At 27.7% G+C, this 20,564-nt stretch overlaps 1 protein-coding gene across 2 annotated transcripts in view; it reads right to left on the bottom strand.

Moving 5' to 3' along the window:
• Window positions 1–20,564, bottom strand: part of faf (ubiquitin carboxyl-terminal hydrolase-like faf) — a 200,074-nt gene that overhangs the window by 123,236 nt on the left and 56,274 nt on the right. For both annotated transcript variants that reach the window (XM_067287046.1, XM_067287048.1), the window contains exons 5-8: window positions 15,411–15,523; window positions 15,181–15,286; window positions 7,843–7,958; window positions 5,216–5,467 (exon numbers count right to left, since the gene is read on the bottom strand). In XM_067287046.1, the coding sequence (XP_067143147.1) occupies window positions 5,216–5,467; window positions 7,843–7,958; window positions 15,181–15,286; window positions 15,411–15,523 (587 nt within the window). The remainder of the gene's footprint in view (window positions 1–5,215; window positions 5,468–7,842; window positions 7,959–15,180; window positions 15,287–15,410; window positions 15,524–20,564) is intronic.

The raw sequence follows: 20,564 nt of genomic DNA, 5'->3' as shown, positions 1-20,564 counted from the left end.
GTTATTTAAACAAACACAATAATATAATTATACAATAATGGTGAAGTTATATAATGTTGATATATTTAGACATACTGACATAGATTTACAACATTTTTGTAATCTTAATGAAATAGTTATACAGAGAATAGAGATCATTTTTATTTAGATTATTTAGAGAATTTCTATAATCTTGGGATGAATCACTTTGGAGTATTCGAGGAATGTTGAAAGAGTCACGTACATTAGAGCGATTCTGACATTTCTGAAGTAAGTGTTCAATTGAGAAGTTATCGAATTTGCACCATGGGCAATGATCGTTTGACAGGTCAATATAGATATTATTGATAATAAAGGGAATATTTATTTAAACGTAATTGTGAAATTAGCCTTTTCACGTTGAAGTTAGTTGATTTTATCACATAAGGTTGTACAGAAGGTATTTGTAAAATTTTTAAGTACCAGAGATGATAAGTATTGTGATTTAGGCTATTTTGATCCATATTTATAGATTGAGCGATAGCTGATTCCATTAACATAGTATATCCAAATTTCCAGTCCTGAATATTATCTTCGAATAAAAGGTCTGATACTCCAAAGGAATTTAGTATTTTATTTAGTTTAGTTTGCCAGAGTTGTATTGTAGTTGATTTTTTACTGCCTTTGATTATTTCGTGGTGCAGAAAGGTAATATTACTGTCAGATTTGAATTTTAAACGATAGTAGAATTTAATGATACGTTTTAAGAACAATGGATAAGAGCAGATACGGTTAGTTTCGTGGCGAATTGCGTAGCCTGGGACAGTTCTTTCTAAGTGAAAAAGTTTGCGGAGAAAGTAGATGTGAAATTTTTCTAATTTATATATATAATCGAGACCCCATATTGGGGATGCGTAATATATGATTGGGTTAATGATTGCGTTATACAGTTTCATGTGAATAGATAAATCGGAGGTTTTTAAGTTAGAATATAAGTTTAGCAGATTATCTATAGCAAGTTTTACTTTATTGTTCAAATACGAAATATGTGCTTTGAAAGTATGATTCCAATCGAATATAACACCTAGGAAATTGACTTCATTTACCATTTGCAGAGGTTGCTTGTCTAGATATATCGTTGTTTCTTTTTTGGAGATTTTACTATTCTTACGGAATATAACGACTTTCGTTTTGGTAGGATTGATTGTTAATTGGATTGAGTTGAGGTAAGAATTTAGTTGATTAATTTTTCTTTGTAGTGATATTTTTGTCGGAGCGAAGATTGCAAGGTCATCAGCAAATAATACATAATGAAAGGTCCTGTCACCAAGTTCTATTCCATCTGAGCAATTCTGAAATATGTGATCAATTTCAAGTAGATAAAAATTGAATAGGTATGGCGAAAGAGGGTCACCTTGGAGTATTCCACGTGTTAATGTTAGCGATGGTGAGACGGCTTTGCCCTGTTTAATTTTTGCGTTATAAGTTGAGAATAGCTTAGATATAGTGTTTGCAAATTGATTACCTGCTCCGTTAATTTTTAGTTTATATACCAGTAGCGGAACAAAAACAGAGTCGAATGCTTTTTGGATATCAATGAATGCAACATATATTTTTCTTTGCTTTTTTCTCAGATGAAGTTGTATTATGGATGATAGTAAGAAAATAGCAGATTCTGTTCCTTTATTTTTGAAGAAGGCGTATTGAAATTTTGCTTCGAGGTCAGTTATTTTAGTCCAGTATTGGAATTTTGTAGCTAATAAAGATGTAAAACATTTCCTTAATGTTGACAGTAATGCTATTGGTCTATAATTAGTTGGAGAAGTTTTATCACCTTTTTTATGTATCATTGATAAAATTACTGAATTCCAGGAGTCCGGGTAGTTAGTTGTTTTGTACATAGAATTGAAAAGTTGTAGCAGTTTCACTCTTGCTTGATTTGACAATGTTTTTAGGAACTTAGTTGGAATATGATCATTTCCTGGTGATGTATTAATGCGAGTTTTATTTATGATTTCATCAAGTTCCTTGAGTGTAAATTTAGAATTAAGACATTCGTTGTTGGAGTTGTAGTTAAACATTAAGTTAGGTATAATTTGGGTAACAGGAAGGCGTTGATAAAATTTTTTCCAGGCTTCAAAATTTATCATTGAGTTATTGTCACATAAGTCAAATTTAAATCGAAATTTTTGTATTATTGTCCAGAAAGTTTTGCTATCATTGCTACTTTTTAGTAGTGTTGTTTCAAGTTTAGAAAGATAATTTTTCTTTTTTGCTTTAATTAGGTTGTTATAGGTTTGCTTGAGCTTTCTGTAGTTATTGAAATTTAAAGTATTTGAGTTTTCACGGAATGTTTTTAAACTTGTTTGCTTCATTTTTTTCATCTTGTAGCAATCTTTGTCAAACCATGGTTTTTTAAATTTGTTCTGAATGATTCTTTTATCGTTTTTAATTTGAATATAATCGTTCATTATTTGAATTATTTGGTTATATATTATATCAGAATTCAAATTTGTTATTTCTGGAATATTGTTGAATCTATTTTCGATTTCATTGGAGTATTTCGACATTTTGTAGTAGATTCTCGTTTGTTTATTGCACTCCTTAGTTGATGAATTTTCTGAGGATAGTAGAAATTTTGATATGGTTGGAAAGTGGTCTGATGTGTCTTGCGTAGTTATGGCGAAATCTAGACAGCAATCTAACATGTATTCAGAGCATATTGTTAGGTCTATGGTGGATTTGCCGTTATATTCAATACAAGTAAATTCGGCTGGATAATCAGGTTTGAGACGTCCATTTAAAATGAATAGTTTATGGTCTTTTATTATTTTTATTAAGTTTATTCCTAGTTTATTAGTAGTATTATCTTTGGATCGTCTGATATTTTGTATTTGATAATTAGGACCATTATAATATGAATCTGTCATTTCAGCGATTCTTGCATTAAAATCTCCCAGTAAAAGGATATATGGAGTTATATGTTGCCAATTTTCGATTATTTTAAATATTTCATTAAGTTTTGTCAGACAGTTGGGTGGAATATAGGTGATCATTACTATTATTTGTCGGTAATCTTTGTTGCCTAATATTGGTTTATTCATTGAAAGTAGGAGCAATATATAGTTGTCAGACTTTTTGATTTGTTGTATTTTACAGAGATGTTTTTTTAATAAGATACACAATCCACCACTTGGACGACCAGGGCCAGAAGGTTTACGTGCTGGGACTGTAATTGTTGTAAAGTTATTGAAAAAAGTAGAATTATAGAACAGATCCAGTATAATCCATGTTTCAGTTATACCAATTATATCAGGGTCATATTTTAATTGGAGAAGATTTAGTGATGTTATTTTATTCTTTAAGCCTTGACTATTCCAATTGATGACAGTAGTTGGGATTATATTTTTGATAACTTTTTCCTGATGAGATTTATTTTGTAATGTATATCAGCTTGCTGATTCTGGTAAGGTAGAAAAAGGTAGAAAAGTATCCACATAAACAAGTTTTCCCGTATCGATATTAAAAGTTATTCTATCTCTGTTTATTTGTAGAATATCGTTACGTAGTTTGACTGAATGATTTTGTTTTCTTAATTCGAAATATATCGGTAATAAATTTTTCCTTCTTTTACGTGAGTCCTTGGTAAGGTCTGATGCGATCTGGATGTTTCCCCAGTTTTCCAATAATTTTTGTTGTTTCTTTGATATGAAGGAATTAAAAATTTGATCACGGGTCTGTTTATTACTAAGTGATATTCTGATAACAGAATTCGTTGATTTGGTTAATTGAGTTATATCAAGAATATCTTCCTGAAGTATATTGTGCAGGTTTAATGAAGAGTTAATAAATTTAAGAATTTCTGATTTAGAGATACTATTTGACGTGGGATAATTATATATTATTATATTATTATAGTGATGGTCGTTGATCAGGGTGTCCATTTTATACTGTATCAGTTCCTTTCCTGATTTTAGATTGTCGATTTGTAGTTTTAGGTTTTCAATTTGACTGTCCATTCTTTGGAATTGTATTTTATTCTCACGTATAGTTTCATGGATTAGATTCAAATCTTCTTTTATAGATTCCATTTGGGTAGATAGTTTATTATTAGAAGTATTAATAAGTTCCGAAATTTTGTACCATAGATCTGTTGTTAGAGTGTCATTCGAATTTGTCGAAGATGATGGATGGATTATATTGGACTCACCTGGTGAATTCTGTAGTCTTTGTGAAGTTGTATCCATATGTTGGTTGTTGATTTCTAAGGCTGGTTCTTGTGATTCTTTGTCCATTAATAGATTAAAATCTGTTATAAGTTTGGAGTTGGATGCACCTGGTTGAGACTTTTTACTTTCCGGTTTGGTTCTGTTAAGCGGAGGTCTACCTCGTTTAGCTGGTGAACGCTGCATATTTATTAATTGTTAATATTTCTTCGAGAATGATGATTTCTATACAGTTTTAGTAATTTTGGGTTAATAATATTAAATAAATACAGTAGTTTCTTAACACTTGTTGAACCACAATGCAAAAGTCACCAACAGCTCCCACTCATTATTTAAATAATTAAAAATCTGTAATTTAGCCACTTATTAAATTAACTAATAAGTAAGTGTGTTACCTGTCAATCTCTTTCAGAATATTAAAAGTTGTTTGTTCGAAAATCAAGCCATCATAAAATTAATATAATATCTTAAAATTAAGAAAAAGTTATTTTGTGATGTTCAAAATGAAAAGAATAAAACAACTACTTACTTAAAAAAGTAGAAAAAGAAATGAATTCTATCAATAATGAAGTCTACATAATTAAAGTAAGCTTAAAAATAAAATGAAATAGTTTAAATTAATTATGAACTCAGAGAAGAAAATCAATAAAAAGCTTAAAAAAAATCATTTGGAAAAAAAGTAATTAAATAATAAATAAATGAAATGGTCAATTTATACATTATTATCTAATGTTCACCTTTCCTAAAATACAAATTAATCAATTTTCAATATGAACTGATCTATATTATTATTCAGTGGATTTTCAATAAAACTGATAAGTCATTAGTAATTTAGATGCCAAAAATGTGTTTCAAGATTCAATAAAAAATAAATAATAAATTCACAATAACAAATTTGTATTATGCACAAATCAAAATTATAAAACTAGAAATAATACAAATATTTCAAATTTTCTTTCTTAACTTAAATGAAATAAGGAAATTGAAAATATCAGTTTTTAATAAGATTTGTATAATAAAATTAATATTACCTCAATATCATTTTCAATCTGAAAACTTCTAATTGTTTGATGGTGCTTTCTTGATTTGGAAGTCTAGAAGCTAAGTATTTCAGTGATTTTATTATTCCAGATAAAGCATCATTTTTAGTTTCATTCTTTGCTTCTTTTTTCAATTCTTCATCAGTTAGACTATCCAAGTATGTCGGAACTAACTCCACAACTGGCATAAAATATTTTTCAATCATATGTACTGTTAGTAATTCATGACACTGTCCAAATGGCCTAATAGAATAAAGCAAATAAGTGCAATAGTTTTAATTATTATCCTCACATTTTAAAAATCAAAATTTGACATAAAATTAAGTTATAACTATTTGTCATCGTCATCAAACTTGTCAGATTTTATTAGCAATCAAATTAGATATTTATTAGAATTAATAGAACAAGTAATTGAAATTAATTGTAAATATATATTTGGCACTAAAAGAAAGTAGAGTTGCCATCTCTAAATATTAAAATATTCAGAAAAAGATAAATTTAGTATTGCATTCAAACTATAGTTCTCAAATACAGGATAGGAATATTACTAGTTACATCATCTGGTGTTCTAAGCTATATTCTAAACAATAATAATAATTTAAAATAAACATAAAATTGAACAAAGTGTTTCATCATACCAACCAAAAACAAACATTTATATATGCTATAATGTTTTTATTACTATTTTTAAAATAATTTACTCAGATGTGTAAAAGAAACTAAAACACAAAATAAAATATGGGCAAAAATAAGCTGTTTATTTTTATTTTACTTTCCTGACTGTTACAGAACATAAAGAATGTATTATGATTGGTCAAATTTTGACCCCTTAGTTTTTGAATTTCTTGACATTTTGACACCTCCCAAAAAAATCCTATAAAATTCTGTGTACACATGTTTGAAACTTGGCAGGTTTGGTTCTATATATAGATACTAATGCTATTAAATTTTGGTAGATAAATGTCTAGGGATGAACAAATAGAGGTGGGCCATGTGCCATCTTGAATAAGATCAAACTCAATGAAAATTTTAATCAATGCTATTATTAGCATTTACAATTTCTTTATAAACTGTCTTCTACCCCCAAAAATAGTCCTTTTGCTCTTTTTTACTAATTAATAAAAAAATTATTTTTTTAATATTCTCATAACAGATACACACAACTTTAATTTTGTAAATTATGATGTGTTGGGAAGGTTGTGCAAGAACTTTTGTCAGCTTTATATTATCATCATCAAAATTAACAACACAACTGTCCATCAGTGCTGTGAAAAACTTTATTTATGCAATATTTTCAACATACCCAAATATTTTCAACAGTATATAACTGTTCTCTCCAGGTAATATTATCACTCACAGAGAACAGAAAAATGGAATACAATATTCCATCTTTTCAAGTAGATAGTAACACTAATAGACAGTTATATTGTTAATTTTGTAACATTATTTGGTACCTAATGTTTTTACATTTTATATATCGTCGTCATTTTATTCAATTAAAAATTTAATTTACATTCTATCATTTGACTTCATTTTGTAAAATTATGTAAGAAAAAATCATATTTTTATGATTTTATTAAATACTGTATATGTATATAAATATAATATAAAAATGATAATATACAAAATTGCACTCCAATTCTTTTTATACTACAATTATGTCATGTTATACTAATGAGAATAAAATTTAATTCTTCTTATATCAGATGCTAATTTGTATTTAAAAAATGATGTGACATTAAATTTTGAAGTATTTATAAATATTTCTTTAGAACTATCAATGCAACATTCTAATAATTATATCACAAAGATATTTATATAAGTAAACATGTTCAGAATAATATAAAGATAGAAATCAATAAATTTTTAATTTTAAAAAATAATCAATATATATTATTTTCACATAACCTATATTAAATTCAACTTCCTATATTTTTTTCAAGTTCTAATCAAGTTGCTTTTTCTAACCAATAAAATAATTCTTTATATGCTTCTAATGTGCAAAACACAGTTTCATGAACAATTTAATAACTGAACAGATAACTGAAACAAGTGACTATAAATAAAAAAAATATATATACAGGTACTCCTCATTTTACGACCAAGTTCCGTTCCGATGACTACATCGTTAAGCAAATTGGTCGATAAACAAGGAGCTTGCAAGGGCTCAAAATTGAAGTTGTGTGTATTGGTCGATAAACGGGAATATAGGATCGTTGTAAAATTATACAAATTATGCAACAAACTTCAAATTTATTCATAAAAAGACTAATAGACTAATAACATACTGTAAGACAATTATAGTACGTGCAAGCATATTATAGTGCGCTTAGTGCGCATGTCACCATTCGCCACTGATCGACATTCAAGCTGAGAAAGGGGATTCCCCGAATTGCAGGTCAAAACTCAATTGGTCATAAGTGCGAGTGGTTGTTAAGCAGATAGGCTGTAAAGTGAGGAGTACCTGTATATATATTTTTTTCTTATTTATAGTCACTTGTTTCAGTTATGCATGCATTAGCAATTTAAAACAAACAAAAAAAAATGAAATTAATAAAATGAAAAATATCAAACAAACATTTTTGTTTTATACAAAAAGACCACACACATACACTTACCTAATCATAGCAGCAATTACTGGAATTGAAAGCAAAGGATGACACTGAAATCTCTGAAGCAAAATATGGAATCCTCCTAACATTCCAAACTTGTTAATAAGATCTACTAGCCATCCCTATAAAGAAAAAACATTCAAATATAAATTTTAAACATATATTGTATAAAAAAAATTACACAGTATATATAAAAAATTATTAAAAAGTATATATTATAATAATCATTTTTATGCTTACATATTTTACTGATAGGTAAGTAAAATATAATAGATTTTTTTATAATAAGAAAATAAAAAGTAAATTTGTGATTTATGAAAATAATTTATTATGAAAATAAAATCACTTTGAAAGGAAAATTCTACAATGGAAAAATTAGATGTTATTTGATCTTCAAAACTTATTGATTATAATAGTACATTATACGCAAATATCCTGCACATAAATTTTTTACTGAAAAGAAATGATATCATATACATGTATATAAAACATACTGTATTTTGCAAAAATTCACAAAAAGTTGAATCTTTTAAAAAATTTAAACTTTGAAAGTGTTTGAAAAATCTTACAAAGAGCAAAATATATGTTGATTGCCAAAGTGATTAAACAGAAATAAAACAAAAAATTATTTATTGTGACATCACTGCAATGCTGGGTTGCAATTTTTAATTTATTTAATTTAAAATATATGCTCTCTACCTCAAATCAGTACTGTGGTGACTTGCTCCTGTACATCATACTTTTCCTTTAACAATAGTCATGCCAGCCATCTATTAACTGCTTTTGGGGGAAGTTTTGAATTGAAATAACATGACTTCTGATTTTCATCAGAAGTTTATATATAGTTAAATGGGCCTCCTTCGCTAAGGTTTCCAAATCTGGTCTTGTCTTTCATCTATCTAACTCCATTCTTGAGGTTGAGGAAAGACAGACAGTTTGATGGATGACAATGGAAATTTATAGGTTTACAATTTTTTCAAAATGCAGCCCAAATATGACAAATTTCTGTGCATTGTGAAAAAAGTTATTGTGTGTAATAATTTTAAGTTTCTTGGACTTAGCTATATTAACTTAGAATATGAATACAATTTTAGTTTATTAAAAAAAAAAAAAAAAATTTGCATTCACAAATCTATCATAATATATATTATATCTCTCTAACAAATCAGTTACAAAAAATAAACAGAAGTCTACAATATCATTATATTAATATCTAATACATATGAAATATACTAGTACATCAATTACTATATTTAAGAAAATTAGATCTTGATAACAAGATTATGTCTTATAATGTCATTTGTAAAACTACTGATTTAATATCATCAGTTCAGAGACATTGATAAGCAGATCCATCTTTCTTTCCAAAAATTGCCCATTTCTCTCACACATTGACCATTTCTAAGAAAAACAATAAATTTTTTACTTAAATTAAAATGTCTCATAAATGAAAAAGAAGAAAGTGACTAAAAATAAACCATAAAATAACAGAGCAAATTTTGAAACTCAGATTTAGAATGAAATATGTCCTATATATACTGGATCACAAATTGTTTTCAACAACCAATTAAAAACTATCACTCAAGAAAAATTTTGAAGTATACAGAATTTGTACATCTATTGGTATGCACGAAAACTTTTCATAAAATATTCAGTAAATGGCTTTAATTCCAATATGAGATAAGTTAATATTTCAATATTCAAAAATAAGTCAAAAGGAACTATGAATATTAAAAAGAATTTTTCTACTGATAAAAGAAAAAGACCAAATATGTAAAGAAATTAGACTGAAAAAATAAACAAAAATTGCATTATTATTTTTAATATCTTATCAAAATCGTTATCACTTTTTTTCTTGAACTGATAACAACTAATTTTTTCTTTATAAGTCAATAAATTAAATAAGCCATAAAATTACACATCCATAATTTGCATATATTATTAAATATATATATACTTTAAATAATTAAATTCTTACTGGAGTGATTAGTAACAATTAGTTATATGAATAAAAATTTTAATTTTTTAAAATTCTATTTAGGGAATATAAGGTTATTTCATGCAAGAGGTAATTCAAAGCAAGCATCTTTGATCTTTATATACTGGAAATAGTAATCCAAATAATAGACAGAATTTAAGGAATAAAAGTCATTATTCCACAATATCTTTGTAACCAATGAATGATTTTCAATAAAACTCTCAGAGCAAATTGTGCATGTACAAACTGCTCAGTTGCATGGAATTACTTCCAAATATATATGAAAATCAATGGCACTATTACGATACTCTTGGAATTACTTTATTCCAGATTAAATCAAGCATTGAAGAAATAAGCAAAACAGACACCATAAATCATTCCCTTAATATCTCTCTTCAACTATCTTCATTATTTTGTTTTCTTTTAGAACAATATCTAAAATTATTGGTGACAACTATTCGCTTGTGCCAGTAAATATAGGTGGCGTATGAGTCAACCAAAATGGCTGCCACAAAGGGTATAACGTGCTTGACAACGTACGAGAGTTACTTGTGTGTTGTCTTTTTAATAACTTTTCTCTCTGTAGTCAAAACGTTTTATTCGCATTTGTATCCAACATTAATCCTAGTTGATTTCGTAGTTGTTTAAGTCACGATGATTATTACACTTTGTGACATTTTAGAATATGTGGCTGATCAATAAAGATGTCTTACAGAAATACTAAAACTGATAACTTCACATCTATCCAGCTCTTTCTCAGCAAACAATTCACTTCAGTTTCACCACAGCTAATTTTGCTGAGCTTAAAATTCTTTTATACAAATGTTTTCACTACCTAATATAGGCCATCATCAGGTTTAATATTATAAATGTTCCAAAATGGAACGTACCATTTTCGAATATTTTACATATTTAAAATTTCAAAAAAATAATTTAACTTTAAAATACATTGAAAGAAGTGTGTATATTAAATAAATAAATAAACAAATAAAACATAGAAAACAAAGCTAAGTAAAAAGAAATGATTTAAGGGTTTTTAAATGCCATTCTTTTTTCTATTATATATTTCCACGCTGTTGGAAGCGCATTAGCATCCATAGCATTTAGGCAACGGGTTTTCATTTTACTTTTATAAATTTCCACCTTTTCCATCTCCAACGCAATGGATGGAGAGTGCACCGTTTAAATGACTTTAGCCTCTTCCCATTTTACAATCGTTCCTTCAGTCTGCGCCATAATTGCTAATAGTGTTGTGTCCTTTGTCAAAATTGTATGTATGTTCTCGCAGATGTACCGCCAGGTTTCTTCTAGGCACACCACAATCTTTTTCGATTCCTAACTGTCGATTTTCAAATGGAATTTTATATACCCCAGCTTTACCTTCCTTTTTTTAAGGCTGTCTTTATCGTTCCGTAGCAAGCTACAGATATTAGGTGCTCTTTTATAGATCATTCTCGATTTTTATAAAAAAAAAAGAGCATTTGATACAACGTTGACAAACAACACAACACAATATTATCAATTATAGCACAGACTGAACGAACGATTGTAAAATGGGAAGAGGCTAAAGTCATTTAAACGGTGCACTCTCCATCCATTGTGTTGGAGATGGAAAAAGTGGAAATTTATAAAAGTAAAATAAAAAACCGTTGCCTACATGCTATGGATGCTAATGCGCTTCCAACAATGTGGAAATATATAATAGAAAAAAAAAATGGCACTTAAAAACCCTTAAATCATTTCTTTCTACTTAGCTTTGTTTTCTATGTTTTATTTGTTTATTTATTTATTTAATATACACACTTCTTTCAATTTATTTTAAAGTTAAATTATTTTTTGAATTTTAAATATGTAAAATATTCGAAAACGGTACGTTCCATTTTGGAACATTTATAATATTAAACCTGACGATGGCCTATATTAGATAGGGTGAACACTTTCTATTCTAACAAACTACTTTATACCCATAGCAGCCGCCATTATGTAGTTCGCGCTAATACCACTAGGTGTCAGATCTATCGTTGGCACAAGCAAATATTGTTTATGTAATACATGTGCAAAGAGAATGTTTGTTTTGTGGCTGGACTTACCCCTTCATCCCTTATATTATGTCAACACAATTTTAACATAGTTCTAATCTGTGGATTGTGCAGAACACATGCTATTCAATTCATAGATTATTTAAATAATTTTACTGAAATACTATTTGCATCATGCAGCATTATACAATATACTGTAAGATATAACATATATTCTATCAATGAAAGTAAAGATTATATACATGAATGATGGACTGTATTTATGAATTAAAAGTGGATCAGATGAACATGCTTCTAAAATACTTCAACAAAAGAAATGAATAAAATAAACAAAAATAAAGAAATGAATATAAAAGGGTTCTCAATATACATTGCAGATAAGTTTCTAAAAAGTACAACTTGTGACAAAATGAAAACAAAAAATGTATATTAGACATTCATTTCCTATTAAATTAATGCATTAGTTTGCAGAGAAGTTCCAGGCAAACTAAAAAATCTGAATTTATATGTAAATAATAAATAAGTAGTAGACCCTATTCATATGCACACGAATACAATTTACTATTTTTATTATTTTTACTTCATTATATATTCTCTAAAATTATGATTTACAGTACTATATAGTATGTTGTAATGGTTACACAGTTTTCTAAAATCTGTTTTATTAAATATTTAATATGTACTGTTCTTACATTTTAATACATGTTGTATATATTTTATACACAAATTACACATAATATGCAATTATAAATTTAAATACAGGAGGGGGGAAAATTTGTGAAAGAAATATACATAAAAATAAGTTCCCAGAACCACCATAGAGTTTGAGGGGCCCAGGGTAAAAGTCATTATTATTGAAAACATCTAATTGGAAACAAGGCCTATAATCTTAACTTTATTTCATGTGGCATTTAGGTTTGCAAAAATCTATTCTAATAAAGTGATAAAGCAAAATTTTTTCCAGAAGCTATTAACAATAATGATTAAGTATTAACAAAATACTGTATAGAGATATGTTTATTATTTCAGAATTTACAATGAACTACAATTAATTAATAAAATTTACTTTGTTTTTTGTTTTGTAAAATCATTAATTAGATCATCATAATTTAAAGCTTTGCACAGTTTATGTTCAATAGATAGTAATGGCAAATTAGATAATCCTTCTTGAGTTGTGGTCTGAGAGTTATGTTGTTTTTAACTGACGGTGACAAGATATGAGGGATTTAGAGAAAAGGTGGGGCAAATGGAGTTTAGATGGAAAGAAATAAAGCTGTCTTTTTAAACCAGTATGTTTTGTCCTTTTTTTTTAGTCCAAAGTTGTGCATAATCTGGCATTCACAACTTCAAGAGGTTACTAATTTTTCTACAATAAATGAAAATTACCAATATTTTTTTAAAATCTACATAATAAAAATTTATATAGGGTAGATGTACCAGTTCTGGCCAGAAAACAAATTTAACTTAAAAATATAATCACTGTGTGAACAGTTAACAAACTTTTATTGTTAAGTTAACAATAAAAGTTTGTTTCATTGGACAGATTTGAATATGTGGTGATTATATTTTTAAGTTAAATTTGTTTTCTGGCCAAAACTGGTACATCTACCCTACAACACACATTACATAGCATATATTATTAAATTTATAACCTATAAATGGTATTTTGCATGTGTTTTCAGATTAGCTGGCTATTCATTTATCCAGTCTGGTCCCTTAAAAACTGATTACTTGCGAATCTATCAAATATCAATTTTATCAACCCTATTTAATGACATTTATGCTATATGATGTTTATTAATGAAATGTATAGAGATGTACTGTACATTTCATGAATAAACATCATATAGCATAAATGTCATTAAATAGGGTTGATAAAATTGATATTTGATAGATTCGCAAGTAATCAGTTTTTAAGGGACCAGACCAAATGCATGTATCAATCAATGTTTGATATATGAATTTAAAAATGGTATCTAAAATGAAATAATTTGCTACAATTATTGCAAAGAATCAAATAGCATTCAACTAGTTTTAATTGAAAAAATAAAGCAAATAAAAACTTGTTTGCTAAGAAAATATACATTTTTGAGCAGTCAGATATAAAATGTCAAGGCTACAAGAGAACCCTTCTTCTTGTGTCAATTCCGGCCATCTTTGGACCACGTACAAACGACTAATTATGACTTGCTTTACCCTCTTCCCTTTGTTCTTCTTCCTTTCTTTCCAGTACTTCTTCATACTATCACTCTGCTGTTGTCTTTGCTCCGAGTAAAGATTCTTCCACGTCTGTTATTCTCCTTTTCTTGAAAACCCTTGAAGTTCTTTATTTTATTTCTAAATCTTTTCCTGTTCTGGTTATCGTCTTCAGATATGTCCATTACTGCCAGGTCTTTTTGAGTATCATTGATCCATTGATTCTCATTCTTTTTGTTGTTGAAATACGTAAAAATTTGTTTTGTTAGCCTATTTTCCCCCCATTCTTTTTGTGTCCAAAGAAACTTACTTGCCTTCTCCGAATTGCGTCTGAGTGTCTTGGGATTTTTTGATAGAGCTCTTTATTGCTCCTTAGTACATAGTCACCATGTTCATCTATTTTTGGCACCAGAATTTTTCTCTCTTCTTTTTCCATATTTTCTATTTCCCCCATTTTTAGAGTAGCAATGCCTTCTGCTCCATAAAGTGCTTGGGGTTTTATCACTGTGTTATAATGTCTAATTTTTGTGTTGATTTTTTATTGTAAATGTCTTTGGAAAGTTGATAGGCAATTCCAAACTTCCATATTCTGGCATAATTTGCTTCTTTAGACAACCCATTTGTTTCAATAATTTCTCCAAGATATTTAAATTTTGATACTTTGTAAATTTCTCCAAATTCTGTTTTTAGTGATTTTGGGGCACCTGAAATATTTGTTATGTACTCTGTTTTGGATGTAGAGATTTGTAAGCCTGCTTTCTTTGCAATTTTTCCTAGGAGGTTAATTTGGGTGATGGCTGAATTTACATCCTTAGCAAAGGCCGCGAAATCATCTGCAAAAGCCAAGCCGTTGGATTTTTACTCCTTTGTGTTTGGTTCCTAATTTGATTTGGTTATTTATCCCAGCTTCTTGTAATGCTTTTTCCCATTCTCGAATGATCTGTTCTAACACACAGTTAAAGAGTATGGGTGAGAGTCCATCTCCTTGTCAAACTCCAGTTTTGATTTTGAATGGCTCAGAAATTTCCTCAAGGAATTTTACTTTTGATTTAGTATTTGTAAGGGACTGTTTGATCAGATTTATCAGAGAACCCTATAACATAATTAAAATTGTAAGTGCAAAATACATACTCTTGGTGTTCTGGCATCAGGTGGTCGAGCAAATATTTCCTCTTCTGAAGGCTGAGAACCAGGAGGGACCGTATCAGACGGTCGTGTACCATTATATGTATGAAATCTATATTTCAATAAAAATTATGATTTAGTAATCATAATAAATATACAAATATTCAAATTTGAGGTTAGATATAGATATTCAAATATTCTAATTTTTTTAATAAAAATACACATCTGTTACTTACTTATTGTTTGGATTAAAAACCATTGCTAACAGATCAAGAAGAGGAAGACAATCCTGATTCAGCTTGATAACACAAAGTTCAACTAAGCGTTCACAATTTTTCATGATGCAACGCTATAAAAAAAATTCATTCAACTTAAAGTAAAAACTATAATGCACATATTATTTAATATATATTACTTTAATAAACTTTTTAATTATTCATAATCAACTATACTTAAATAAATAAAAATTTCCTGTATACTAAGTAGAAAAAATTGAAAAAATTCCTCATCCACAAATCATTCATTTTTTCTAAAAATGAATGAATTAAAATTATGAAGTAAAAATAAAAATAAGTGTATATTAAAATCATTTTCAAAGTAATTTCTAGTAAATTGTTTTAATGAAACAGAAGTTTGGATTAAAATTTTAAACTGAATTATTTATTTTCTACTCTATTTAAAACATTTATATCTAATAATTATATTAATTAATATAAATTTGACAATTTTTAAATTATATATAATTTGTTTATCTATAGAATATCTACAGGTATCCTTTGTATAATACAGTAGATACATTCCAAAAAAGTGCACTGTTATGCAAATCCATGCTATACAAAACAAGGTTAGGTTAGGTTCCAGAAGTTAGCAAAAGTATGCTATTCTTTTTCATTACTAAGAGAAATATGTTTATTAAAGCAATCAATACTTTATTTTCCAATCAATAATTAACTAACAACTACAATTAAAAGTACTGTTAATATTAATTTTAGTTAAATGAGGGCATTTTCTTTTTACAAAGTATCTCATCTTCTCAGCTTTTTTGTTGATCTTAATCACAAATATCAGCATCGTCATTTTTTTAAATTTTTATCGTAATTTTCTATAAATGGCAAAATAAAAATATGGTATTAATCAATAATTCATCCTACCAGATAGCGTTTGTTCAGTCGAGTACTGAGATACCACCATGTTTCATTTGTCATTTTTACAAATGATTACTTACCCAAGATTAAAAAAGGTTAATAACACTTACATAAAAATTGTAAATTACATTAATTACATAAAAATGCTTAAGTAAACATTACTAAACACAAAAATTAATGCATAAAAACAAAACACAGTGACAGTCTTAAGGGCTAAAGTTTGAAAGTAACAACAATGACACCTGGTTGATAGGAAAACTAGAAGGAAGGGGAAAAAATTCTATCAGTTTTCATTAAAGTAACCTGATGAAAGATTCATAACAAATTAAAAATTTCAATATTCTAAAATTTGTGGGCAAATTTCGGACAACACACATGCTTACTTGAATAAAAAAAAAAATATATATATATATATAGAATAACAGAGTTTACACTTAAAAACTGTGAAATTTTGTATGGAGGATTTCTCAAATTTTCAAACTGTGTTAGAGTGAAACCATGTTGTAGAAGTACAGTGTTGTTATTCTAAATATAGTTTTAAAAACATAAAAGCCACATTTTTGCAGTTTTGCTTGTTTATTTGTTAGCTGTATATAAACAAAATTATATCATTGTCGTGGTCGGAACCACGAGACGGGCGATTCCCGCTTTTTTTGTGTTTAACGTATTTCTGTAAATTCAAATTAATAGCCATTGGGTTTAAATTAAAGAGCTACTATTGGTCGACGATATTGTACATTGGGCCGGTGAGCCGAAGACTTTGCAGCGCTGATTGGAGGACGGCATGGACTCCGACCAGTATAAAAGGAGTAACTTTCGGCAGGAAAGAGGTTCTCTTTTAAAAGCTCAAAAGTGGGAGGTTCCCTTTTGAAAGCTGAAGGCGAAAGTTCCTGTTTGAATCCCAAAAAGTGTGGACTCACGTTGGACTGTAGCATACTTGTTGTATAGGTCTGAAAGGTTCTACGATTGTTACGTTCATAACCGGAAGTCGTAAGGTGCCCTTCTGGTGGACCTGTGACGGAATTATTGTTGGTTGTAACTTTTATTTGGTGTCATCAAGTGTTACTGTGTATTTATTTTCTGTATTTTGTTTGGTCAATATAAACGTTTGTGAATTGTCAACCCGATTTGGTTTTTGAACATTACTATCATCATAGTCTTAGTGAGTCTTTTTAATTCCACATTGATAAAACAAGAAGAATTGTATGTACAGTACATCAATTAGGTGAGCAATAACACTTTCTAAATAACAGGTTCATTAGATCTTTACTTTCAACTGGATAATAGAATGTCATGTGGTCACCTTGAAAATTTTTTTTAAAAATTTGTTATAGAAGTGACACAATGTGACTATTTTTTTAAAGTTTAAATTTAATGAAGTAAGTTTAAAATACACCATTTGCCAAAATATTTAAAAATGCAATTTAAGGGAAATTCCTTCATCAAGCATGAACGTCACATGGTCACTGATGTCATTGCAACCTAACTGTGATCACAGATCCAAAATCTATAAAACATTTATTCTATATTATATAGAAGGTGCTCAGCAAAATATTAAATAATAATCTAACACCTTTATCATTGCCGAGAAAGTTTAATTTAAAACAAACGTTTTCGACCTATTCCATAGGCCATCATCAGGTTAAATAACTGTTCCATTTGTCGGTTTATTTAACCTGATGATGGCCTATGGAATAGGTCGAAAATGTTTGTTTTAAATTAAACTTTCTCAGCAACGATAAAGGTGTTAGATTATTATTTATTCTATAACTAATATTTCTGCAAAATAAGTAGCCTATACAAAACATAAAACAAATATAACCAAAATTTTATCTGGATTGGACAAAAATTGCAGGAGTTATAAGGAATTCACATACATGATGGAAGTTTTTATATTAGTAGTACAGATTAAGAGCAAAAGTTCATTTCTTGGAATTCCCTTCTATATTCAGCACATTGATAAAGTTGTCATAATTCATATTTATATTCTTTATATTATACAACACTTTGGCAATTTATTCTTTTTAAATTGTGTTGATGCACCAAAAAAGTAAAACAATCATTCTGCTGATTTAAAACCAAACTGGACTTAGGCTAGAAATACATATATAAAATATAATGTAAATATAGACCAAATCAGAAAATGAAAAATATTTTCTGAAACTGAACAGAAAATCATGTAAATGAAGTTTCTATTTTTTAAATGCTAAATAATTTTCTGCTGAAGTATAGCCAATAGTAGAAGTTTCATGTTGGTTATGTAGTTATGGAATCTTTTATTAATTCAAGAATTAATGGATACTCTTTGCATGGGAAGAAACTAAACAATGTTTAAATCTAAATTCCATGTAAGATTTAAAATATGCATTCACAATTATTTACTAAAGTTTACTAGTTTTAACTTACTTTCCTTTGTTGTTTGATATTATGCACTTGATGATTGTATTAACCATAGTTTATAAATAGAGCTATCATAAAGCCTAAATTACATACATTGTCTATCTAAAATAATTTACAAACTCATTAAGTAATATCATAATTAACATTAAGTTATTTCCTAAAATCATCATACAACCAAAATATGAATATTTTTGCAAGGGAATGATTAAATTAACTTATTTATAAACAGTAATAGGTAAGGTTTAGCTCTGAACAAGATGAGGGATTCCAGAATTGTCAACCTCTATTCTTATTTCCTTTTTCTATAATAGAAAAAGAAAAAAAGAATATACATTGAACAGAAAAAAATAACCAACCTAGATCAGCATAATTTGAAAAACATTAAAATAGGTATGTTACGCTCTGTTTTTTGGATACTTTATATCGGTATTGGTGTTGTATTAATATTAGATAATAAAGAAAATAATGTTGTAAACCTGCTGAAGAGGGACCTTCAATTCTGAAACACTCAAACAGTGTACAGATGAAAATAAAGATATTTTGTTTTGACTTTTGACTAAGATCTCCTCTTTTTGCTAATCAGAAACTACACCAGTATTATATGAGCAGCTCACTTGCCAAATCAATTAACTCCACAAAACAAACAGTATAAAAATTGGTAATATAAATTATTTTTTAAAATTCCTTTTAAACTTTAAATTTAAATAAATATTCTACAATGTATTTTTATATATCATTACATTAAAGCTATGCTTTAATATAATGATATATAAAATTAGTTACGAGAAAAATGTAAAAATAATAATGACTATATTAAGAATTTACAAATGGAGTTAATCAATTTGACCTGTGAACGGCTCATATGTCCTATTAATAAACAGGGTTCTAGCAGACAGTATATACACAGAAAAGTAAAACAGTAAAGACAGAGGTAAAAAGAATTTACAAATTCCAATTACCTTATTAACAAATACTTAATGATGTCAATAAAGAATATGTTTGTAAGCAATAATGCAACAAATAAACATGTATAATATCTCCAACTAAAAATTTTATACAGTGTTCATAATATTTAGTAGACAACATAATATCACTACAACATTTTCAATAAATGTTGTAGTGATATTGGTACATTTTAAATTAAATTATTATTGTATTAAAACAGAGCAATGAAAACAAACAAACCAGATAATGAACCTATTGTAATATACTGTTAAAAATAAGTTCATAAGAATTTTTGCAATAAAAATCACTGAACTGTACAACCACGATAGAACACATACAACACCACTGAAGCAAATAAAAACAGACACTGGGAATAAAGTCATTCTGTACTTCTCACTTTTACTAGCATGACTTATAAACTTTTTACAATGCACTTTGAAGAAATTCATAAAATGAATATTGTGATTCAATTTAGATACTGTAATGGGTGCTAAAAAAATTTAGATATCACACACACAAAAAAAAAATCATTTGTAGTATCAATATGAATAGAGAGAATTTAAATGCTGGAATAAGGCTGTATATTACACTAAAATCAAATATATATATATATAGTTAAAAACAAGCACCTTTAGTAATTTAATTCATTGCTTGCATAATTTTTGTGAGATAATTCATTAATTAAAACATAAAACACAAAAAATGCATTAATTTCATGTTATTTTCTCCTTTTTTTATTTTATGTCTGGTGTATATAGTATTGTTCATTTTGTGTAAAATAGGAAACCTATAAACTCTAAACAAATTATTATTAACATGTTTACTTTATTAACAGACTAATAAAAATTCATATTGAGTTAAAAACATCTCTCACTTAATTTATTTTGTAATAAATATAAT

Source organism: Centruroides vittatus, unplaced genomic scaffold (assembly GCF_030686945.1).
Source record: "Centruroides vittatus isolate TY-2023 unplaced genomic scaffold, ASM3068694v2 scaffold_435, whole genome shotgun sequence".
In the NCBI taxonomy this organism is placed as follows: Eukaryota; Metazoa; Arthropoda; class Arachnida; order Scorpiones; family Buthidae; genus Centruroides; species Centruroides vittatus.
This window is presented reverse-complemented; position numbering and strand designations above follow the sequence as displayed.